The sequence below is a fragment of the Microtus oregoni genome, unplaced genomic scaffold (genome assembly GCF_018167655.1).
Source record: "Microtus oregoni isolate MIOR12 unplaced genomic scaffold, Mior012 000028F_ref0000031, whole genome shotgun sequence".
Lineage (NCBI taxonomy): Eukaryota > Metazoa > Chordata > Mammalia > Rodentia > Cricetidae > Microtus > Microtus oregoni.
This window is the reverse complement of record NW_024543087.1, coordinates 9400694-9426601: the sequence shown is the minus strand read 5'-3', so window position 1 is coordinate 9426601 and position 25908 is coordinate 9400694. Positions and strand designations below refer to the sequence as shown.

Sequence of the window (25908 nt, the reverse complement as noted above, 5' to 3'; positions counted from 1 at the left end):
CAGGAGAAAAGTCAGTACAAAGAGCAGAAGACCAGAAGCCAGGTCCTCCCGGCCCAAGGATGGTGCTGCCCACGTTCAGGGTGGCTCTTCCTTCCCCAGCTGGACCTCTCTGGAAACTCTTTATTATTTTTATTCTCAGAAATAATTGAGGGCTGGGGAATCACACCTTGGAGCCTGGTGTGGTGAGTTCACCTGTATTAGTAGCACTTGGGAGGTGGAGGCAGGCAGGTCAGTAGTTCAAGGTCACCTTCAGATATCTCTATCAGGAGCCTGTCTGAGATCCTGTGTGGAGAACAAAAGTCCTTCCTTACAAGATAACAGCTCAGCAGGTAAAGGCACCTGATGCCAAGTTTGAAGACCCAAGTTTGATCCCTGGGACACATGGCAGGAGGCGAGAACCAACCTTCAGATTGTCCCCCAACTTTCTCATGCAGACTATGGCAAACGAGCACACATACATGTGCTCACGGTTTCTTACAATTGAGATTCATGTAACAAAATTAACCATCCTACACTGGACATTTCAGTGACAATAGTACAATGTCATGTGACTGCTATTGCTGTCTAGTTCTGAAGCAAATTTCAGTACCTTCAAATAACCTGGTACCCATGAATGTGGTTGCTTCCCATTTTGTCCCTGCACTGAGCCCCTGGAACCACACATGTAATTTCTGTCTTTCTGGATTTTCTAATTTTGTCTACTTCCTAGAAATGGATTTTTGTGACATGTGCCTTTTATGCTTGGCTTATTTAGCATTATTAGCTTTAACAATTCTGTAGCTTTTATCTGTGCTTCATTCCTTTTGATGGCTGGATAATATTCCATTATATGAATGTATCTCGCTTTGTCTCTTTGTTAATATTGATACTTGAGACATGTGAGTTGTCTCTACCTTTTGGATATCATGAGTGGCATTGTGTTGATTTGTGTCCTCCTATTTATTTCTCTGCTTCAAATTCCTTTGAGTAAGTGATTTATTGCATTCGCTGTCTGTGTCATGAAATACGCAGGCTAGGACAGCTAATTCAGATGTGGAGCGCTAACAATTGCCACGAATACATTTTGTTTCCTTCAGAGCACTTCTCTGCATTGTGTTAACTTTGACTGCATCCAGCAGGCAGCACGTGGGGCCCTTTTTGTCTGACTGAGGGGATTAGTGCTTTGATGAAAGTCTCCTAATTCAGCCCTTGGAATTGCAGTGGAAAAACAGGAGACAGAATGTCCCGCTAGTCTTGGCAGACCTGCTCCAAAGGTACAATCAATCTCATACTCTCCGCCTGCCAGCTGATCCCTGAGCTTAGCCGCCCTGTCCTTTGCTCTGTATGTCTGCTCAGAGGAAGTGCCCGCTGCCTTTGGTTTGACTCTCATCCCAGCACTGCACAAACTGTGCTCTTGGAAGACGGAGGCAGGAACACCAGTTTCATAGCATGTTCGAGGCCAGCCTGGGCTACCGGAGGCTATCTCAAAACAAAAGAAAAGGTATGATCCCAGCCTGGCTTGGCGGAACAGACATGTTGTCCTAGCTACTCAGGGAGCTGAGGCAGGAGGACTGCATATTTAGAGCATGTGTAGACTACAGGTGAGTTCAGCTACAGGCAAGGCCAGCCCAGACAGCTTAGTAAGACTCTCTGAAAATAAAAAGGGGAGATGTGTTTGAGCACTTGCCTCAGCTTTCACGAGGCCTGTATTGTTCCCCAGTGCTGCACATGGCCTTTGTCCCAGTACCGCCCCAGCAGGAACTTCTGAGGCCTTGCTCTATTTGTGGTGTCTGTATTGGACCTTCATTTGGAAATATTTGTTGGGATAGTTTTCAGAAGATTTGCTGGGGGGAAAAAGTGAAATTTAATGTTAGATCAGCTAGAACCAGAGATGATAAATTTTGGTGGCAAAAAAAAGTTGTGTGTTTTTTTTTTGCTCAACATGGGCGAGGTCATTTGCTAAAGTGAACGATTGTTACAATACCTGTGACCCCACAACCCTCCCACCAACCCCCCGAGGTCAGAAAGCAGCAAGAAGATGAAATGGCAAAGCCTGGTGCCCTAAGTGGTGGTTTGAATGAAAATGTCCCCCATAGATTCATAGAAAATGGCATTAATAGAGGTGTGGCCTTGTTGGAGGAAGTGCATTACTGGGGGTGAGCTTTGAGATTTCAAACCTCAAGCCAGGTTCATTGTCTTTTCCTTCTCCTGTGGGTCCAGATGTAGAACTCTCAGCTACCTCTCCAGCACCATGTCTGCCTGCATGCCACCATGCTTCCGGCCGCGACGATAATGGTCTAGATCTCTGAACTATAAGCCAGCCCCAACTAAATGTTTTTTTTTTTTATAAGAGTTGCCATGGTCATGGTGTCTCTTCACAGCAATAAAACCCTAAGACACCCTCTGTACTGGAAGTTGCCTCAATGACCCCTGCAACTCAGAATCGGTTCAAGAGGATGAGGCTACTTCCCTGGTCCCCCACTTTTTTGAGTAATCATTTGGAGCCTCTCTCTTGGTCCCCAAGGCCTCAAGAGTATGAGTTCTCTTAGCCTGGCTTGGAAAGATAGGAGTATTCCTGTTCTCCTTATTGAATTTTTCTTTTAATTATACATCCACCTTCCTCCACCTCTTTTTCTCCCTTCTTCCCCCATCTCGTGTGTGTGTGTGTGTGTGTGTGTGTCTGTTTGTGTGGTTTCAGAGGACAACTCTTGAGAGTTGGTTCTCTTTTTTGAACATGTGGAGATGGAACCCAGGTTGTCAGTCTTGGGATCCCCTAAGTGTGTGTGTGTTTCTGAAAGGATGCATACTGTGTGTGTGTGTGCATGTGCACACATGTGCATGTGTTTCTGTATGGATGCATACTCTGTGGGTGTGTGGAGAGACCAGAGGATAATCTTAGATGTCATTCCTCAGGTACCATCCACTTTTTTATTTTGACATTTTTGTGCTTGTGCACATGCGCATCCCCATGTGGGTGAATGTGCCCGTGTGGAAGCCAGAGGCGGAACCCTCAGGTGTCCCACACTCTCATTCTCGACCATAGAGAGAGAGGCAGAGTCTCTCACGACACCTGGCGCTAAGCTGGCGGCCAGCAAGGCCCGGTTCTCCTTATGTCTACCCTCCACCCTCTCGGGGTCCAGGTGCCCACAACACTTTCGGGCTTCTTGAGTGCTTGGGATTTGAACTTAGAGCCTCACCCTTGGGTAGTGTTTTATTTTCCTTTCCAGTTGCCACGACAACACATCCTGATGAAAGCGACTTAAGGGAGAAAGGGTTTATCGGCTCAGTTCCAGGGAACCGTCCACCATGGTGGGGGATGGAGGCTTCCAGGAGCAGCTGTTCACAGCTCATCCAGTCAGGCCGCCTGGAGGGCTGCATGCTGCTGACAGATTCTTCCTCTATTGCACAGCCCAGGGTCCCAGCCAGGGAATGGTGCCGCCCACCTAACTGAAGAAACGAAATAACCCCTCGCAGACATTCTCAAAGGCCCAATCCCCAGCCCCCAGCTGATTTTAGGTTTAGTCAGGTTGACCACTGACCCTAAACACTGCAGGCAGCAGGCACTCTTACCCACTGAGCCATCTCTACGGCCCCTCCCTCGTTTTAATATTTTTTTAAAAGACCTGCCTCTGTAGTATTTGTGACTACATGTACACGCACCATGTACATGCCCAGCTTTTAACTGTATTCATTATTATTATTATTATTAATTTAAAATGTGGATTCTGGGCATTGATCTCATGCACTTCACTGACTGGGCCATTGCCTCAGCTTTCTACATTCTCCCCGCCCCCACATCCAGTTCTTTCCACTTCATCCAGTAGACTCTCAGCTACCAAGTCTGTGAAAATTGTACAAATCCAATCAGATTTAAACACAAGACGATATTCTCTTTAAAACATGAGTAATTTGGAGTCTTCAGCAGTCTCATCCTTGTGGACAAGAAGAAATGAAGAAAAATATCGTCTGTTCCACAATGCAGGGGATGATAAGTATTCAATTTTCTCTTCCCAATGTTCCAGCAGCTGTGGTGACAGTGACATAGTGCATAAGGGACACCTGGCAGGGCAGGAGGGGCCCAGCAGCTCCCCTGCATACGTCACTTTTAGGCCAGGCTGTCTTTAGCGGAATACATGAAAGTATCTGTCTCTAATCTCAAGTCCAAATTTCTCCTAAATCTAAACCTTTCTGAGCACCAACAGAACTGGACAGCTGCAAATGTTCCTCACCTGACCTCATGCTGCGGTCAGAATGCAGAACTGGGGAATGGATCAGTGTGTAAAGTGTGACCTCAGCCTGCAGAGACTGAGTGTGACGACTTGCACTTGGTCATCGACGCGCTGAGGACGCGGAGATGGGTGGGTCCCTGGGCCTCACAAACAACAACAAACAAGTCAAAACCCCCAAAATAAAACATAAAGATGGACAGCCCCTGAGGAATGGTCCTTGAGGTTGACCTCTGACCGCCACATTCATGCACATATGTGTATGTGATTCTTACGTTTGAAGTCATAATATAAGGACGTACGTGTGTATACATATACACACACAAATGCCAGTGTACTGAAAATATTGTAGAAAATTATATTCCGTCTAGACTCGAGGTATGTATAGGAGAGAGTAATACATTTACTGTTCGACTTGGAACCCATCCTTGTAAATATGCAGATATTCCAAAGCTGGAAAGTCTAAAATCTAAACTGTGTCTGGTTCCAAGTACTTTGGCTAAGGGACAGCTAGCCTTCAGCCAAGAGCTGTCTTAACATTTGTGAGTCAATACTACTTTTTGAAAAAAAAAAAAGGTTTATGTAGCACCAAAAATAAAAACCCAGAGGCAGATATTGGGGTTCAGCTTGAAAGCCAGAAAACAAAGCAGCCAAGCCACTAGAGAAGTCTTACTTCTCCCAAGGCTGGGCGACCACAGGCTAAACAGACTAAGCCTCTCTCCTCACATTATAGTACTGGGATTATAAAGGTGTAGGCCATTACCACCTGGATTTATTTCTTCATTGATCTTGTGTAGCCCAGGGTGACCTTGAACTCACAGACTTTCATCTGCCTCTGTCTCCCAAATCCTGGGGTTAAAGGTGTGTGCCACCACTGCCTGACCTCTAGTGGTTTAGCTTTGCCTTTCTGATCTTTAGGCAAGATTTATTTATTAAAACATAAATAAAGCATCACTATAGGTTTATCTTGGTTTATTTACGCATATGTGTGTGTCCCTAAGTGCACGTGTGTGTGCAGGTGCCCATGGAAGCCAGGAGAGGGTGTCGGATCCCCTGGAACGGGGCTTACTGGGACATTATTTTGTGGGTACTGAGAATTGAACCCAGGTTCTCTGGAAGAGCAGCCAATGCTCTTAACCACTGAACAACACACTTCTTCCATTTTTTTAAAAAAAAAAAATTGAAGTGACATTCTCAGAATTAACACTTATAAAACAAAAATATCAGACCACACTCTATGTCCTGTAGTATCAAATATTTGGCTCAAGTTTAATTCTTTGTTATTTATTATTAATTAAATAATAATTAATAAATTATTAATTATTCTTTGTTACTTGTTTATTAATTAAATAAGTGCCCCTAACCTGCTAGTATACAAATTTGCCTCATTCTTTGCTAAATGGTAAAGATATTTGTATAACCCAGAACTGTTTTAAAACAAATCTCTGTGATTTGTTATCAGTAAATGTTTGATTGGTATATATATTTCATATGCTTATCTGCCGTGGTCATGTGAAATTTCGGGGGTGAGAGGGACTGCAAGTGGAAGGGCTAGGCAAGTCGTAGGTAACCCCTTCTACACTCACACTATGCACAGAGACTCGCAGGCAGTGTCCATCCTGAAAACCCCGCACCTTGGTGGTACCTCTTGATGGGCTAGATCTCACCGTTTCCTGGCTGGGACAGAGAGCGCCAGTCCTCCTGTGAGGCGCATCTCAAGTTCTGTGACGAGATGGAGAAGTCCGAGCAGGGCGCTCCAGTCTTTCCTTTGCCAGTCAGAACTGAGTTCGAAAGCAAACCAAGTATGTCAACGAGTCTTTGTAGCTTGTGTGCATGTGTGTGGGGGTCAGGGAACAAACCCTGGATGCCATTTCTTAGGTTCCTTTCAATTTTTGTTTGAGAAAGGATCTCTCATCAGCCTGGAGCTTCAGCAAGTAGGTTGACTGGCTGGTGAGCCCCGGAGATCCCATTTCTGCCTCCCATCTCCCACTTCTCGGGTCTCAAGCACCCAGTGAGCCCCGGAGATCCCATTTCTGTCTCCCATCTCCCACTGCTCGGTCTCAAGCACTCGCTGCCCTGTCTGGCACTTTGTGTGGGTTCTGGAGCTCAAACTCAGGTCTTCAGGCCTGCGAGACAAGGGTTTTACCAACTGGGCCAGCTCCCCATTTCCCCAGCTCCTCAGCTCCCCATCTCCCCATCTCCCCAGCTCCCCATCTCCCCATCTCTCCAGCTTCCCACCTCTCCGGCAGACTCCTCACTTGTCCCCTCCTTCACTGCCCCAGCAACCCAGATCTGGTTTAGTGTCAATACCAGTGACATCTGCCTGGATTCTATAGGATTCTGCCTCCAGCTCCAGCCCCAGTGACACTTTTTTTTCTTTCGTAGCATGAAATATTTTGACACACAAGTTGGGGTGTCCCTCTGAGCTTTAAAATGTGTGCCTGAGCATTTGGGAAGGAGATAATGATCTCTAAGTAGACAAGCGTGCCTTCTGTCACAAATGAGTTATCGATTCGAAGAAAATCAAATCTGCTCTCTGAAGCCATCTGCCTTAGAATTGTGCTGGGCTTTTCCTCCTCGTGGCTGCTCTGACCCTGTGGTGGGAGACTGAGACTTAGCCATGAAATAAGGTCCCTTTGTCTCGAGTGGCAGAGGGAGCGCTTATAGGATTCCTGGGTGTGCATTCGCCTTTTGTTCCATGATTTATTTCTGGTGTAAAATACCTTCTGGGTCGATGATGGGAGACAGGAGGAGCGATAGAGGCCGGGGTAAATCAAGGAACGCCCATCTCCAGAGCACCGCTAATGCAATTTTGCCATGAAAATGACCCAGTCGAGATGATGCACGCTGCGTAGACATTCATAAATTGTACACAAATAACAGTTTAATACCTGAATCTGTGCTGAGGAAAAGCTTCCTGGAAGCCGCTGTTCTAATTGGCTCGTCATCCCAGCTGTCTGCGTCAGCTCTCAGCAATACTAGCTATTCGGAGCCAGCCGTCAATGGTCTGTAGTTTTCAACTCAAGACCTAGGGGTCCATGGGCTGGGGATGTGTGCAAGCTTGGTATCGTCGAGTGAAGGCATGCCGGCCCTCCGGTTCCATTCTCGGCAAAACTGGTATCTCCCAGTTAGTGTCTCATGTCTCTCTGACTCAGGCCCTGTTCCGTGCCTTGCTTCTCTCCTTTGTTACACACCCCTCTCTTCAGACGCACGGGATGGGGATGGGGGCTGATCCCAGGGCCTTTTCCTTGGTTGAATTTCTCCCTAGGGAGTTTATCCTTGGATGGCACTGTGCAGTTCTTGGTGGATCCCAGTCTTTTTTTTCCAAAGTTGTGTGAACCCATGTGGGTGTGCATGGAAGTGTTTACATGTGCATGTGGAGGCTCCAAGCTGATATCTGAATCATCCTCTAAGGTCATTGGTTTTTATTAGGGCAACTAGGGCCTCTCAACAAACCCATAGCTCACTGTGATAGTTTTTATTAGGGCAGCTAGGGCCTCTCAACAAACCCATAGCTCACCGTGATAGTTTTAATGTAATTGATCCCCCATAAGCTCATTGGGAGTGACACTATTAGAAGGTGTGGCTTTGTTGGAGGAAGCGTGTCACTGTGGGAGTGAGTGTTGAGGTCTCCTATGCTCAAGATACACCCATTGTCTCAGTCTACTTCCTGTTGGCTGTGGGATCGGGATGTGGTTCCTTCTCCACTCCCAATTCCTTCTCCAACACCATGTCTGCCTGCTCGCCGCCATGTCCCGCCATGAGGATAATGCACAGATCTTTGAAACTGTAAGCCACCCTATTAAATGTTTTCCTTTATAAGAGTTGCTGTGGTCATGGTGTCTCTTCACAGCAATAGAAACACTGACTAAGACACTCACCCATATGACTAGTCCTAATAGCCAGTTTGTGCCGAGGATCCCTGTCCCCTCTTCTTGGGCAGGCCACCACACCCACCTGACACTTATATGGGTGTCTGGGGGTCTGAACATGGTGTCTCATGCTCACAGAGGAAGCCCTGAACCACTGAGCCATCTTTTCAGCCCCCGTATTCTTAGTCTGAACCAAATATTATCTTCTCCTGAGATCTTCCATGGCCACCAGTGCGACACTGGACGGCTAACTGTGGCTATCAGTCACTGCTTTATATTGTAATATCGAAACATAATCTTTGTTTTATCTATTTACCCTTTTCTTCGGGAAGCCGTTTCTATGAGGCTGGGCCATTTCGTTTGTTGTGTTTCTGTTATCTGCAGTGCAGCCTGGCACATAGAGATGCTCACTGAATCTGTGTTTGATCCAGAATAAAATGAGTTAGTTAAGGTCGTACCAGGATCTAGTCTGGGACATTTTGTGTTTCTGTGTCATTGGTCTTGTGATCCTTTTCCTGGGGAAATGGGAACAAACATGCATCCATTCCAGGTGGAGCCCTGAAAACAGACCCAAGCAATGCTTTCCCTGAACCCGTCCTTGTGAACCCGTGACTTTATAGGGCTTGGTGAGGGGTTACTGTAGGATCATGGTAAGGGGTACCCATAGCATCGTGGTGAGGGGTTGCCCACAGGATCTTGAGTAAAGATTTACTTACAGGAGCATTTTTGTTGAAAATTGTATCTCTCTCTCTCTCTCTCTCTCTCTCTCTCTCTCTCTCTCTCTCTGTGCGTGTGTGTGTGTGTGTGTGTGTGTGTTGGTTCTTTTGTTCATAAAGCAAGCTCACTGAATTTGCTAAATGAAGAAGTCCCGGTAGAATTTTCATTAGACTAACCATGGAATGATACGGGGGAGGGGTAGATGATGTGGGGAGGACGGACTGCCAACCTTATACGAGGCTGTCCTGTCGATCACCTGGAACATGCAATTCTATGCTCTCAGTTCTTGACTGACTTTCCTGAATGGAAATGATATTTTTTTCTTCCTGTAGGTCTTGGGTGAATGCCCATATACCCTAGTTCATTCTGCGACTGCAGATGACACCACACTCTGTACTGTGTTTTCTGCTTGGCCGTTCCAGGCACAGAAGGCTGCTCTTAGCTTTTCTAAATTCATCACCTGTCCGGCCACATTGTGGGCTCATTAGCTCTATAACTTTAAAAATGCTTTTAGAAGTATATATCATACCAAACAATGATTTCATAATGGCATTTCTATGCATGTTCTTAATATACATTGACTATATTAACCCCTCCATTACCTCCTCTCCCCGTTTCTACCATCTACTGTTTCCCTTTCTCTTCTTCAATAATCCCCTCTTCAAGTCCCCGCTTCCCCACTCCCTCTCAACAGGCCTCCTATATGAGATAAAGCCCGCTGATATTTGTCCAACTCAGCCACATCTCACTTGACACGGCAATTCGTTTTCTTGAAAGTGACAATTTTATTCCTTTTTTAAAAAATTGTTTTTATTGAGCTATATATTTTTCTCTGCTCCCCTCCCTTCATCTCCCTTCCCCTTCTACCCTCTCCCATGGGCCCCATGGTTCCAATTTACTCAGGAGATCTGGCTTTTTCTACTTCCCATGTACATTAGATTCATGTATGTCTCTCTTAAGGTCCTCTTTGTTGTCTAAGTTCTCTGGGATTGTTAATTATAAGCTGGCTTTTTTTAAAAAAATATTTTTTTTGCTTTATGTCTAAAGGTCACTTATGAGTGAGTACATATGTTATTTATCTTTCTGGGTCTGGGTTACCTCCCTCAATATGATGTTTTCTAGATCCATCTATTTGCCCACAAAATTCAAGATGTCCTTTTTTGTCTTATGTGTAGTACTCCTTTGTGTAAATGTACATTTTCCTTAACCTATTCTTCGGTCAAAGGGCATTTAGCTTGTTTCCAGGTTCTGGCTCTGACAAACAATGCTGCTGTGAACATAGTTGAGCACATGTCCTTGTGGCAATATTGAGCATCCTTTGGATATATACCCAAAAGTGGTATTATTGGGTCTTGAAGTAGGTTGTTTCCCAATTTTCTGAGAAATTGCCTTACTGAAATCCAAAGTGGCTGTACCAGCTTGCACTCCCACCAGCAATGCAGGAGTGTTCCCTTTACCCCACATTCTCTCCAGCATAAGTTGTCATCAGTGTTTTTCAAGGCGCCTCAGCACTGACTCCACAGTGATTACACTAATTTACATTCCTCCTGAGAGAAACCTCCATTCCGGAATCCTCCTATTACGATACTCTGTTATCACTTTCCCCAGTCATCTCACTGCTCCTCTGTGTGTCTGACCCACAGACTATGACTGTCCATAGTTAGTGGTACCTGGAAGCCTGGCTGTATCACTAAGGATGGAGTCTTCACGTGTCGATTGGCATCACACAGTACGTTTTCTGTAGTAATATGGGCGGCGGGGCTGCGTCCCCAGCACCCCAGCCGCCCGCACGGCTAGCTTATGCCCAAAATAACAACACACAAACTGTATTCATTTAAACACTGCTTGGCCCATTCTCTTCTAGGCTAATTCTCACATATTAATTTTGCCCATTTCTAATCATCTGTGTGTAGCACCCCAAGGTGCGCTTACCGGGCAGATTCTAGCCTATGTCCATCCTGGGTTGGAGCTTCATCCCGGGAGCGGGACATGGCGTCTCTCTCAGGCGTCTGCTCCCGAGAGGAGAGCTGTCGAGTCTGAGCTCACTTCCTCTTCCTCCCAGTGTTCTGTTCTGTTTACTCCTCCCACCTATCCTCTAACCAATAAAATGGGCCAAGGCAGTTCCTTTATTAGCCAATGACCTTCCTCCATCAGTTTTCTCCTTTCCTTCTCCAGCTGTCCAATGAAGAGGCAGGGCTGTTAGAAATAAAAGCACCCAGGCTCCTTTCTTAGGATACTCAGCTTGCAAGGGACCGAGCCTGGGTTCGTCTGAGCTGGCCATCGCCTGGGAATGTGTGCTCCTCCCTGATTCCCTCCTTTCACGGTGTGAGCTGACTTTCTAGACAGTATCTCTGAGCAGCATCTGGATACGACCCAGTGCTGTGGATCTCGGCTTTCCCAAATGGGATAATTGGCTACGTCTCTCACTGCTGTGACAGAGGCAGCCTAAGGAAGGAAAGCGTTCTTCTGGCTCATAGTCTGAGGGTCCATGTGGTCCATGGTAGTGGGAAGCACCCATCACCCACAATCAGGAAGCAGAGAGCTGGGTGCCGGCCTCAGCCCACTTTCTCCTCTCGTTCAGTCTCTAGTCTGTGGGATGGTGCTGCCCACCCTTGGGGTGGCTCTTCCTACCTTAATTTAGGAAGTCCCTTGCAGATATGCTGAGAGGTTTGTCTTCTAGTGGGTTCTAGTTCCTGCCAAGTTGACAGTCAATATTCCCACCACAGGGCACTTCCATCCCTGAGGTTTAGATACTTTTTATATTAATGTGGCACTGATTGCTTTCCCCTTCCCATCAGACCATCCCTCCATGCCAGTTCTGCTAGTGGGTATGTGGGGGAGAGAGCGAGCAAGTGCTTGAGAACATTCCTTTTGCCACTCAAGCGATTAGGAGTCAGCAAGGATGTAGACGAGACCCAGCTGTGTGTGTGACTGTGTGTCAGAGGCCTAGGCAGCTCGTAAGCACCCCTCAGCCCTTCCCCTCACCTGGCCCTGCCATCTTTGATGTCATCACCTGGCATCAGGCAGGCACTTTTTTCCTGAGGAAGGGATGCAGGGAGCCTCTGGTGGCAGGATGCTGGGGGTGATTTTTCTGGGAGCCATCATTCTTGACTCAGAATCTTGCAGATGGCTTGCTTGGCATTTCTAGTCGCCTCAGTTGAAGTAAATATTTGGAACAAAACCCTGCTATGTTGTTCCCCAGGCTGTTAATATTTGATTTTAAATTAGTAGCAGAGAGGCCCATGTTTATGACATTTGCAAACTGAAGGCTTGTTCGTTTGTAGTGGCTGTAATTTGTTAGCTCCCCTGCCACACACTTCTCCCTCTTTGTTTACCCATGAGATTTATCCCATGAGAATTCCCTTACATGTATCCCGAGAGGAAGGAAGTGTGAATGCAACCACAAGAATCCCACAGTTAATGCAAAAAGTAGAAAAAAGTAGAAGGTGTTTGTTTTTGTTGGTTTCTTCATTTCTGCTTCAGATTTACCACCTGTGGATTTAAATGACAGTCGCTAACTAAATAATGATTTTAGAATTAGCCATACACAGCGGAAGGAAGGATTTGGCCTTATGGGTGCCTATTATGCAGTTATGTTGATGCTGCTGTAGGCACAGGTGTCATGAACCGTGTAGCTGTCTGCCTTTCTAATTTTTTTTTCAATTGAAAAGATTGGGATAGAAGATAATGTCTCCTGTGGCTCATTATGGCATTATGAACTGGCTTTGAATTTGTAAACATTATTTTATGTGTATATATGTATTTGTGTATGTATGTACATATGCATGTATACACACATATTTATGGTTGAATATATGTATATCATGTGTGCACCTGGTCCCATGGAGACCAGAAGAGGGCATTGGATCTCATGGAACTGAAGTTACAATTGGGAGCCACCTTGTGGGTGTTGGAAACTGAACCCAGTTCCTCTATAAGAGCAGCAAGTGCTCTTAACCACTGAGCCACCATCTCTTCTGGCCTTGAATCTTGAGCCTCCCAAGTGATGGACTCTTTGCTTTTTTGCTGGGTTCTTCTTTCTACTCAAAATTTAGCAGCATGGGGGTGGGGCTGTGGCTCAGTTGGTAGAGTGCTTACCTAGTCTGTTTGAAGCTCTGACCAAGTCCAGGACAAGGCCTTTTGGGTGTGGAGAGACAGCCTGTGATTCTAGCATGGGGGGGGGGGGGAGGAGGAGGATCAGAAATTCAAGCTAATATTTAGCTACATAGCAAGTGTGAGGCCAGCCTGGGGTACGTGAGACCATATCTCAAAAAAAAAAAAAATTAGGGGTATATGTGTGAGTGTTTCATTTGCATATGGGCCTTCTATATTTCTGCTGTCTCGTTACTGGCCATATAAATATTAAACTGTATTTGGCCTTCACCACCTCTTTGATCTTATGGAAAATAAGAAAGTTAGTGGCTGCTATGACTTTGCACTAAGCAACTTCTTAACATTTTAAAAGATCGATACTCCCTTCACTGATCAAGGTTTAAATCATGGGAAGAAATGAACCTGGGCTGTTAGGCTGAGTCTATGCTAAGTGCTTTGTGGACACAATACAGTTTCTTCTACACGGTGGCTTTTAAGGGTCAATATTATTATTCCTCTTTTAAAGATCAGGAAATTGATACTTAATGAAAATGCTTAAATAACTCACCCAAGGTCACATAGCTGGAGCGAGGTAGATCTGGAGAAATAAAACTTGTCTTTAAGGCCCAGGGGAAAATCTGCCTTTCGTTGGGTTAGAATGAGCCTTCCAAACAATCGGGAGTGACTTTCTTTAAACTTTTAATACTTAGGCAAATTTACTGTTGCCGCAGGGAGCTTTCCTCTTTCCTACTCCACACTCCAAATGAAAAGGTGGAAAGAACTGATGTTTCCTAGGCTCCATTTTCCCAGTTGCCTGCATGCAAGGCAATTTCAAAGCCATACACAGGCTCCTAGCTCTCATCTTTCCTGGTTAGGTGTGTACCAGACCCAGAGAGCCTGCCCGAACTCCTTCAGCATTTCAGAGTAGCTCAGAATTCTGATTTCCACCCTGGCTCCCAATCCACTTCCCATTCTCTTGTTCATTTATAAGGTGTCTACTTCCCAGATCTGAGGTCTAACGTGGGAGATGTCCAGATGGGGTCATGCTGTGATGTGTTCCCCTGTGTGTGTGAGTGTGCACCTATGTGAGTGCACCCATGTATGAGTGCACCTGTGTGTGCACTTGTGTGAGTGCATCTGTGTGTTGCACCTGTGTGTGTGCACCTGTGTGTGCACCTGTGTGTGCATCTGTGAGTGTGCACCTATGTGAGTGCACCCATGTATGAGTTCACCTGTGTGTGTGCACTTGTGTGAGTGCATCTGTGTGTGTGCACCTGTGTGTGTGCCTGTGTGCATGTGCACCTGTGTGTGCACCTGTGTGTGTGCACCTGTGTGTGTGCACCTGTGAGTGTGCACCTATGTGAGTGCACCCATGTATGAGTGCACCTGTGTGTGTGCACTTGTGTGAGTGCATCTGTGTGTGTGCACCTGTGTGCGCACCTGTGTGAGAGTGCATCTGTGTGTGAGTGCACCTGCGTGTGAGTGCACCCATGTATGAGTGCACCTGTGTGTGCACTTGCGTGTCAGTGCACCTGTGTGTGAATGCATGTGCACCTGTGTGAATTCCTATCTGCAGAAGACAGAGAGGTATATGGGGTTCCTGTTTTATCACTCAGACTTAATCCCTTCAGACAAGGTCTCCCACTGAACCTGAAACTTGCTTGTTTTGGGGTGACTGGCCAGCAAGCCCTGGCAGTCCTCCCTCCCATCTCTTCACTGTGCAGCGCTGGAGCCACAGGCACCGACTGCTGCACCCAGCTCTCGTGTGTGTGTGTGTGTGTGTGTGTGTGTGTGTGTGTGTGTGTGTGCGCGCGCGCGTGTGTGCTTGCGCGCGTGCTAGGGAGCTGAACTCGGGTCCTCCTGCTGGCATAGCACTTAGCTATGGCCCCAGCCTCAGGACATCTTTTTGTGGTAAGATCAACTTGTCTTTACTTCTTTGACATTTTCCAGCTATATTCTCAAACTGGCATCTATTTCTTTTCTTATTTCTCTTACCGAGACAGTGTCCTTTGTAACGCAGGCAGGACTTGAACTTCCTATGTCGGCGGGGATGACCCTGATCTTCCTGCTTGTATTGTCTAGGTCCTGGCATTAGAGGTGGGCACCATCACAGCACCTGGGTTAAATGGTGCTAGGGATCAAAGGAGTTTGTGCACACTAGGCAAGAGCTCTGCCAACCAAGCCGCACACCCAGCCTGACCCCACAGCTGCCTTATGTTTAAAGTGTGTAATAGTGACTTTTGATAGCTATATGTTTTTCATTAAGATTTGTTTTTACGTATGTGTATGTACATGTGTCTGTATGAATAAATGCTGCAAGTGTGTGCAGATGTTCATGGAGGCCAGAAGAAGGGGTGGATCCCCTGGAGCTGGAATTGCCTACAGGCGGTTGTAAGTGGGTGCTAGGAACCCAACTTGGGTCGTCTGGAAGAGCAGCAAGGGCTTTTCATCACTGATAAATCTCTCCACATCCGTCTGTGTGTCTTATAGCACAATCAACCTTGTGTCTCTCTTTGAGATTTCCCAGTAGGGACACTGCTAAGCACATAGCAGGTGTAGTAGGTAGGTATTCCTAAGTATTTATTTGACAATTGTACCACAGAATCTAGCTTGTCATCTGTCTGCTTTTTCTCAGGCTAAATGCTGCACAGGTGGCAATGAGGATGTAAATGTCTCGGTGAATTAAAAATTTGTGAACAGGCGATACCTTCTCACAGATCAAAGTGAAATTAAAAAAGCGGAATAGTAAGATGTCTCCTGCCTCCTTTGCGCTCCCCATCATGTCTGGCTCTCAACAAATAAGCCTCCCCTTGACTAGTATGTGTATATCTTTAATCCCCCCCCCTGCCCTGGGTTTTAAAGGGAATGCTTTTCAATAATGGTGAAAGTGATTCCCAGATTTTCACGCAGATCTTGGCTTGCCACACAATGGCACGGCATCTCGCTTCTTACAATACAACTTAGAGATTTTTTTTGAGGTCGGTGGCGAGAGGCTAGAGGTCCTTTTCAATATCCTCTTACATCTCAGTATTTTATTCTGTAACCTGCCTCACATGACAGCCAGAGAGGCTGCTAACAGCCTTCTCCATGAGATGTACTGCTGCAGTCTGTAGTGGGGACACGTGGCATTCCCCTGCATGCAGGTCTGCCTGGAGGACAGGTTCCTGGGGTTGCAGCAGCTCGGAGAGGATGCTGGGAGCTAATCTGCTCCTTGGGGAGGCTAGTCTCCCTTCTTCATACACCTCAGGCCCTGTTGACGACTGTGTGTGTGAAGATTTGAATGTTTGCTAATAGGGTGAATGAAACACGCTGTTTAAATTTAATTTTGGGTTTACTATTTTCTTGTGAGTACAGTGGGGTATTTTTTCTTTTGGTACAGTCTGGTACAATTTAAAGGTCATTTTTTTTTTCTGTTTTGTGAACTTGCTTCTTTGTATCTTGTCTTATTTAATGAAAATACAGTTTTTTTTTCTATTTTTTTTTCACTTGACTTTACAGGTAGCAATTGTGGTTGGTTTGTGTCTTAGAAGTTTTTACTTTTTAGGTAGCTATACCAAGGTATCCATTCTTTCACAGCATTCAGATTCCGAAGTGTTAGGCCTCACCTACTTATCTTCTCTGTGTGCTTTTTTTCCCTTTCTTCTTCCTTCTAAACCTCTTTGACCTACTTGGAGTCTCTGAGGGATAAATCCATATTTTTTTTTCCCAGATGACTGCCAAGTTCATCTACATTGAACTTGAAGCACGATCTTTACCACCAATTAGTAGTTTAATTCCACGCTACTATCGGGTGGAATTAAGCACTCGGCTGACACATGAGAACTTAGTTTCACAGAGGCAACGTTTATTAAGCACTTAGCAAAGTCAACAGTCGGTGTTTGCCAGACTTCGGGATATATCGACAAGGGTGCAAGAACCCTGAGCCAAGTAGGCTGACACCGGGAATAGTCAGTGGAGAGCCTGGGAGAGCCAGGGAGGCGCTTCCCAGACTGCACAACGTTAGGCTTAGTGTGAAGGGTTGATAGGGTTGTGTCATCCCGGTGGGGAAGGGCTCCCACGGAGAGGAAGGAATGGGTGTACAGGCAGAGACCATGAGCCCATTGCACTGGGGAGGTGGCTCTTCGTGGTCAAAGAGAGGGGCAGGAGACAACAGAGAGGGAAAGGATAATTCGTGTGCAATATCGTTCATTTATTTTTGTTGGGACAGATTATCACTAAGTAGCCCTGGCTGGCCTGGAACTCACAGAGACCTTCCTGCCTCTGCCTCCTGAGTGCTGGGATCAAAGAAAGGTGCGGACCACATGGTGCAGTTAGATCTCCCCCGTGCCTTCATCCTTCTAAACAGGTCAGGGGGAAATTCGAGAGCTCCACGTGAAGAAAGCAACAGTCACATTCTGTGGGCCAGTTGTTGAGCTTTGACACCTGTTGCTTGTTCTAGACTACTCCAAGCTCCCGAAGCCGAAGTCTCACTTTGCTCCCCCATGGAACGCCCAATTCTGCGTCTCCCTGTAGCCAGAGACACCTCAGTGCGGGGGTCCCCGGTGTTGTCTCAGTCACGCATCACAAGTCGCCTGCGGCTGCCCGAAGAGCCAAGAGTCAGTATTCCGGCCAACTTCACGAAGTCAGAGAGGTACGCCTTGATCTTACCAGGCTCCACGGCCCCTGGGAGTCGGGGGGCTGTGACCCTGGTGACCCCTCTTCTTTCCGACCCTGTATAGAGCAGAAGCAGTCTTGCAGCCACATGCCTGCAGCTGTTCTTTCTGGAATGAGAACATAGTTACGGTTATTCCTGTTGTGGAGGCTAAGCGAGCCATTAGGGAACCCCTATCCTAGCTCACAAAGCAGAATGGGCAAGCCCATAGGAGAGTGGACTGAGGTGGAGCATCCTTGATTAAAGTCTGCTCAGAGCTAAGATGAGGTGTGCATGTGAGTCTCAAAGCATCACAGCAAACTGTTGATGCTCAGAAGCGCTGGTCCTGATGCTGACTGTGGCGGACTTCTCGACCGGCGACGAGGAATGACCACCACACCAGGATTCCACTCAGATCACGCTTTTACTGGAGTGCCCTTGATTGATGGGGAGCATGGAACAAGAGGGGCAGGAAAACAAGGGGCAGTAAGGGAAGGGCAGGGAGAGCATGAAGTGAAGGGGCAGGGAGCTAAGGGGCAGGGAGCTAAGGGGCAGGGAGCTAAGGGGAGAGACAGCATGAAGCGAAGGGGGTGAAGGGCTCTTAGGCAGCTGCTTAAATAGGGAAATGGCACATGGGTCGCCCCGTGATTGGCTGCCACCAACAGCTGACACCAGACCACATCGGGATAGGCTCAAGGATCCTCATCCACCACGCATGCGGGAAGCGGGGGACCGCAGCTCTCAAAGGCATAGCTAAATATGGAGTTGTTTATTTCCAACAAGACAGGATATCGGCGCCATCTTGTAATGGCGATCCTGTCCGGCTCACTACAGCTGACTTCATTCTCCTTTGGTAGTTCCTACCTCCCCACTCATGTTAGTGGCTCTGAGCCTCACTCTCTGCAGTTAGAGGGGAATAAACAATAAGTCAGTGTTGCCAGCCGTGAGGTTCACGTGGAAGCTGTGTAATGAAAGGGACATGAGACTTGCTGGGTTTTGTTTCTGAGACAGGGCTACGTTTAGTTGGGGCCAGCCTCAAACTTATCATATTAACTGAGGATGACCTTGAACTCTGACCTCTGCCTTGAAGTGCTGGGGTTACTGCATTTTGTGTCGTGCTGGAGATCGAACCCAGGCTGCCTGTATGCAAGTCAAGCACGCCATCACCTGAACTACATCTCCAACCCCAATGTTTGTTTCATATCTTCTCGTGAGATACCAGTAGGAAACCATGAGATCCTTGGTGCTCCTGTCACCTTTTCCAACCTCCAGGACAATGGGCTGTGTTAGAGTGGGTGGAGTAGGTTCTGGTTGCCCGACTCCTTCCTGTCAGTGCTGGGAATTAGTGACCTGTAGCTCACTCTGGCCCAGGCCAGCTTGCTGTCCTCTTGCTATGGCTGCAGAGTCTTTGCTTTGTCCTGTGGAAGGATGGGCCTCGAAGATGGTTTGCTTTCTACCTGCCTTGGGACTTAGAGATTTTATTTTTGTTTGTTTTGGGTTTTTTGAGACAGGGTTTCTCTGTGTAACAGGTTTTTTATTTGTTTTTTACTATCCTGGAACTCGCTTTTTAGACCAGTCTTGGCCTTGAACTCACAAAGATTGGCCTGCCTCTGCCTCCTCAGTGCTGGGACTAAAGGCTTGCGCCACCACTGCCTGGCCTGTGTTTTGCTTTTTAAATGTCAGAGGCTGGCAGTGTTCTGATCTCAGATCGCCTCAGTCTGATTCTGGTTAAGAATTCTTTGTATTGGATTTGTATATTTGTAGGAAAGACTTTCTTCTTTAAAAAATAGGTTTTATTTTGCATATATTCCCATACTGTTCAAAAAAGAAAAGTACAGAGTTGGAATTTTATTTTAAAATATTTTTAGATATGTTTTGCTTACATGCATGTCCACCATGTATGCAGTGCCCATAGAGGCCAGAAGAGGGCATCACATCTCCTGGAACTAAATTACAGACCATTGTGAGCTGCTGTATGGGCAATGGGAATTGTATCTGGGTCCTCTACCAGAGCAATAGGTGCCCTTAACCATGGAGTGAACTTTCTGTCCCCTTGAGTTTTACCTTAATTTTCAGAGAGAATGCTCACTGTGAAACAGATATCCTGATATGGAGGCAAAAGTGGCTTTTAGCTTAATTATATTATTACATTGGTTGAAATAGTGGATAGTTGTGTCAATCTGTCCATTTTTTCTTAGGGTCTTTTCAATATACTGTCCCAGAAAAGAGTGGAAACCTCCAAATTTATTCCAGATAGAATAGTATGCTGCTCCAAGGTGCTGCACCATGATCCAGGCAACTTAGCAGTTCGGATTTTAAATTCTATTTTTTTCATTGAAAATTTCATTTTATCTGTTTTTATTTCTCCTCAGCATTCACACACACACACACACACACACACACACACACACACTGACATGGTCTCTTGTAGCCCAGTCTGGCCTCAAGCTTAATATATAGCTGAGTTTTTAACCCTCTTTCCTGAGATTATAGTTCTGTGCCACCACATCTGGTTTATTTGGTGCTGAGGATGGAACCCGGGGCTTCAAGCATGCTGGCAGAACACTTCCAATGGAGCATCTCCAGATCTCAATGTGTTTTTTTTTTTTTTTGGTTTTTCGAGACAGGGTTTCTCTGTGGTTTTGGAGCCTGTCCTGGAACTAGCTCTTGTAGACCAGGCTGGCCTCGAACTCACAGAGATCCACCTGCCTCTGCCTCCCGAGTGCTGGGATTAAAGGCGTGAGCCACCACCGCCCGGCGAGAATTTTTTTGAGGTGGAGGTTGAACCAACAGCCTCCATGGGCTCCTAAGCATTTAACCCCTGAGTTTGATCCCCAGTCCTCAGGTCGGAGAGTGTTTATCACAGCTTCAACATTGTACCATTTTGTCACTGACGGAGAATCTTCCCTTCTCTCCCCAGGTAGGATTTTTGTACAATGTGTTCATTTGTTACTTTTTTGTGCCTGGGATTAAAATACCACCACCAAAAGAAACTATGGAAGGCATTTTGTTTTAGTGCTTCATAGGACTGGAGTCGGTAATGGATTGAAAGTCATGGCATGGTGGCAGGACCAGGAGGCTAGCCCATCATGTCTCTATCTACACACAGGAAGTAGAGAGTGGGGGAGGGACAAGTGGATAGGAGGAGGGAAGAGAAGAGAGGAAAGGGGAGAGGAAGGAGAAGAGAGAAGAGTGGAGTAGGGGAGGAGGGAGAGGCTGGTTATAAGCCCTCAAAGCCCACTGTCAGTGACGTACTTCCTCCTACAGAGCTAAAGGTTCCACAGCCTCCCGAACAGCACCACCAAATGTTTAAATTCATGAACTTCTGGGAGACATTTCTCATTCAAACCACCACAGCATATGATACCATTTCAGAGTATTTTACAAGTTCTTTGAGGCTGTAACCTTGGAGTGGGGTGGAACAGGAGAGGCAGTACTTGGCTTGGTGGCACATGCCCGTAATCCTTAAACTTGAGAGGGTCAAGCAGGAAGATGGTGCATTCCAATCTGGCTTGAGTAACATAGCGAGAGTTTGTCTCAAAAGATCAAATGTATGAATAAATAGGTAACAAATAGAACACAATTTAAATTTCAGGTGGAATAGTCTCATAGCCATTCCTGTTTGGTTTCTGTGACCTGGGGTGGCAATGCATGTTTAGGATCATTGCTTTTGCACATGGATGATCTTGTTTCCAAAAAAAAAAATCAATTTAGGAAATAAGAATTTTATTTTAATTATGTATATGTGTTTGTGTCTGCTGGGGGAGGGGAGTTGTGTATGGGAGTGCAGTGCCAGAAGAGGCCAGAAGGGGGAGCCTGATCTGAATCTCAAGTTACAGGGGTTGTGCTTGAAAAACACTCTAAGCACTGAGCTAGCTCCCCTGACCCGGAAAGTCAATTTTAAGTAAGACTTAAGCCTGAGCTTCGAAAGCCTCAGTTCCTGGCAGTCGTAGTCAGTATGACTCCCGACTAGAGAGCATGCCATTCTCTAGCACCTGCTGGCTTTGATGCCATCAGCTCCACCTTGAAAACTATTCCAGTGCCTCTCCCTCGCTAATTCTCGACTATAAAGTCCTTTGCTTTAAAATCCACTCCGAGCTTATCTCTGATGCAACTAGAAGAAAATGGAGCAGCATTTTAACCCAGCTGTATAGGGAAGATAAACTTCCAACCACCAAAGCAATGTAAAAAAATTGTCATACGCAAGACAGATGTGCCAGAATATCAGAAGAATAAAAGAAAAATAACCCAGCCAAAGGCAATGGGATAAATATTTAATGGAATGTCATAGTGAAGGTGAAAATAATGGGGTAGTTTAAAAGATTAAGCGGTTACAATCTAAAATATAAAGAACTGAGTTACCAGAGGTTAGAGCCCAGTGTCCTCACGGGAGCATGCTAGGAGAGATACGTGTGGGGAATTCAGGATGTGACGTTGCCATAAAGAACGGGCACGTTCTCAACACCCGTTTGAGGAATGAGAAGTAAGCCGACTTTATTGAGGGAGTTTTCACCTCTCTAGTTGGCAGCATGAACCTGGGGGGAGGGGGGCTAAAAACGTGACAGACTGAAGTCTCATGCAATAGTCGGTTTTATTTAGAGCATTAGACAATTTATACTGTAAGGGTTAAGAAGAGTCACTTGAGTAAGGTGTTCAACCTCCAGGAAAAGTCACATGTGACCAAAAAAAAAAAATGTTTTTCCATTCAGGCATTTGAATAAGAGCAGCCAAAGTGTGTGGGGGAGCATGAAGGTTTGCAAAGTTTACAGAGTATACAAGCTTACAAAGGGGGTGTCTGGGCTTCCAGGGGAAAGCCTCCCCTGCCACGTGAGCAGTTGTGAATAGCCAACAGCTATAGCTTGCAGAACACCCCTTAAGTCAACTAGGCTGGCCCCAAGCTCACAGTCATCCTCCTGCCCCTTTCCTCCCTAGTGCTAGGATTAGAGGGATGTACTACCACATCTAATTTCCTGTTTTTTCTTTCGAAGGCTGAGCCTTATTTCTGGTGTCTTTGGGGCACAGTGTAGTAACTGGGAACACTGGTTTATCATATTTGCCTGTGATGCCTCTCTGTAGCTGTTAGAATTCTCTCACAATGGGAAGTAGAGGCCTCGAGGGGTTGCCTAGGTAACCCGATCAGCTCCAAGAGAGGAGAACCCAGGGGATGGTGCTAGGCTATCAGGCATTCCTTGGTTCTTCTCTGACTGGTTACAGTGGTGAGTATCTAGTCACACAAATGTGTGATGAGGGGAACAGGGATGTTGTGGACCTCTGCATATGACTCTAGAGGTGTTTTATAAGTATAATCTAATGTATCTCAAAAAGTTGATGTCTCTGGTTAACTAAACGTGATGGCAGACATATGATACTCATTGTGTTTTAAAGACATATTAATTATTTTATTTGTATATGCTTTGCCTGCATGTATATAATGTATGTATGTACCATGTGCTCATGGAAGTCAGAAGAACAGCTCCTAGCCATGTTTTGTCAGCCACTGTGACTCTTCTTTCCCAACCTTTTAAAAGATTGATTTCTATTTTTTGTATTGTATGTGTCTGTATGAGTATATGCCGCATGTGTGGGTATCCAAAGAAGCCAGAAGATATCGAATCCCCCATAACTGGAGTTAGAGACAATTGTGAGCAGCCGTGTGGGTCCTCTGGAAGAGCAGGCCATGATCTTAAATCATGAGATATTTCTCTAGTACTCTTGAACTTTTTTCTCTTTTTTATTTTGCTTCCAGATCTACACCCTTGGGCAGAGAACTGTTGATACCTGGGCAGATAAACCTTTTTACAGGGAATAATATATGGAGATATGTGTTTATGCGGTTCCAGTTCTTTGAGCACATGTGTTTCTTTGTGTAATGGTCATGTCGTGTTTGCTCTCACAGGGACAGTCCCTTAATTAAGTTGCCATCTTTACAGATGGCTATTTTCTCAGGGTCCTCTTCCTTCAGGATGATTTGAGTCGGTCCTGGTTGGTGTGGACGCAGTAAATGTCAGGTGAGAAGCCCTGATTCACGGGCAGTCTTTGCTGCAGAGGCAGCCACTGTAAACCATCATGCTAACACATTTTACGAGGTGTTTCATCTTCAGGTAGTGATCTGTGCCGACAGCGGGGACTTCAGACCATCCTGTCACCAGGGAAACCACAATTAGTATAGCACATGCATCGTCCCTGAATTAAAACTCCGTGCCTTTTGGGATAGTAAAGAGAAAGAATTGTAGCAGTACTTGGATTTTTTTTTTTCTAGATTTGGTTTTTGAGATGGGGTCCTCATATAATGCAGGCTGGCCTCAAACTTGTCAACATAGCTGAGGATGACCTTGAACTTCTGACCTCTGCCTCCATCTTCTGAGTGCTGGGATTAAAGGCATGTGCCATCATGCCTGATCTATGTGGTGCTGGAGGTGGAACCAGGACTTTGGGCATGGAGGACCTGCACTCCACCAACTCCACCCCAGCCCTGGAGCATGGATTTGGGTAGTGATTTATCATTTCTGAGTTATAGGCCAGGGAGATGGCTCAGTGGGTAAAGGCACTTGCCAGCAAGCTCGAGGATGGAGTTCGATACCCAGAACTGACTGGAGAAGAAGAGAACTGTTCTGTGGCATTGCCTCCTCCACACAAAATCAATAAATGTAAACAAAACAATAAAAAAAATTACATGGACTCTCAGTGTAAGATGGGAGATGAGAAGCTGCCCCCACACAGGGTGTGACTGAGGAGATTCTTGAAAAGGCAGAATAGACTCGATTCCTAGGTGAGCGAGGGAGGGTGTCAGCCACCACAGGGGAACTGACAGGACAGCCAAAAAGCCAGCCGGGGAAACAGAAGACTTTTAAAACCCGGTGAGTGTCATGAGATGGGGGAGGGGAGCCACATCTTAAAGGGCAGCCGGTGGTTCTGGAGAAGAGGAATGGCGGTCCTACCCACAGGATGAGCCCCCCGCGCTTGTAAGTGTGGATGCAGTTGTGGCTCTGTGGGAGAACTAACCCCTCTGGGTCAGTGATTAAAGAAGCCCATTCTGTCACACTCTGAGTCTAGGTGACCTGTGGAGCCCTCCTGAGACTGCACCTGTTGCTCCATCTGAGCTGAAAAGGAACAGAACCCGAGGCCGACCCCTCCACAGCCCCAGAAGGCGGGAGCAGTGTGGGAGGCAGTCTTGAGTCAAATGCTGACAAGATTGAAAATTCTGGGGATAGGAGGCTCATCTCAGGCACAGTTACACAGAAAGGTGATGCATCTGTAATCCCAGCATCCAGAAGACAGAAGCAGAAGGGTGCTGAAGTTTGAGGCTAGCCTGGGCTACATAGTGAGACCTTGTCCTCAAAACAAAAAACAAAATAAAACGATGGGAAAAGTGAGTGGACTGTTAGAGTTTGAAAGTAAAATACCGGCTCCACACACCATGGGATCATGGGTTTGAATACTTGGCCCCGCGCTGATGGTACCATTTTAATAAGGTAGTGGAACCTCTAGGAGGTGGAGCCTCGCTGGAGGAAGTGTATCAGAGGGCATTGTGATTATGTAGCCTGACCGGTTTCCTGTTTGTTCTCTGCTTACCCGAGGTGCTGGGACTGCGGTCCCTACTCCTGTTGCAGTCTTTCCCACCGTGATGGACCGTGAGCCCAAACAAACCTTTCGTCCTTAGATTGCTTCTCAGGTGTTCTGGCACCTAAGTCAGAAATGTGACTTAAGTCCCACCCACAGAACACCTCACTTTAACGTCTGCATTTATGTTGACCGCCAGATTGATGAGGTCGAAGAGAAACACTTGGAAGGGCACACGCGTGTGAGGTGGGTGATCGTGGCCCAAGGAATTAGATCTCACAGCCTAGGCAGTAGCCAGACCCCAAGTGTCACACACCGGGTGGGTCCCTTGGCTGTCCAAGCTACACAGAAGTTTGATTGAGACTCCCGATTTGTGTCCCTCTCTCCCACGTAACTCCTGGTGCATGTCATCTTGCTGTGAGGACTTGGTAGATTCCTTCACTTGAGCAGGCCACTGAATATGGTGTGTGATAGGAGTGGGGGTAACCCAGTTCTAGCCCTTGGGCAAGTTACATCATCAGGTCTCTCCCAGGTCCGGGAAAGTGTCCCACAATTTTTCACCTGGATGAAGGAGAGTGAGGTGGCTGGTTTAGGGCAGGGTGAAGAGAGTCCCAGTTGTGTCAAATGCTGTTGTAGGATGAAGGAGTCCTCAGGCTGCTCTAGACGGCTCCTGAGACGAAGGCAAGATGGGCAGAACTGGGGAGGAGTGGCCCAGGAACAGAGCTCTTGAGAGGATTACGATTGGTTGCCAACTTGACAGGATGGAGATCAACAAGGGGGTGTAGCTCTGGCATGTCTGTGGAAGATGTCTAAATTAGGTTTATTGAGGTGA

At 46.4% G+C, this 25908-nt stretch overlaps 1 protein-coding gene across 2 annotated transcripts in view; it reads left to right on the top strand.

Moving 5' to 3' along the window:
• Osbpl10 (oxysterol binding protein like 10) overlaps window positions 1-25908 on the top strand; it is a 236862-nt gene that overhangs the window by 101334 nt on the left and 109620 nt on the right. Inside the window, exon 4 of one of the 2 annotated variants that reach the window (XM_041677226.1) lies at window positions 17325-17516. The exons of the other annotated variant lie outside the window; for it this stretch is intronic. Coding sequence (XP_041533160.1) covers window positions 17325-17516 — 192 coding nt within the window. The remainder of the gene's footprint in view (window positions 1-17324; window positions 17517-25908) is intronic. 2 annotated transcript variants of the gene reach the window in all.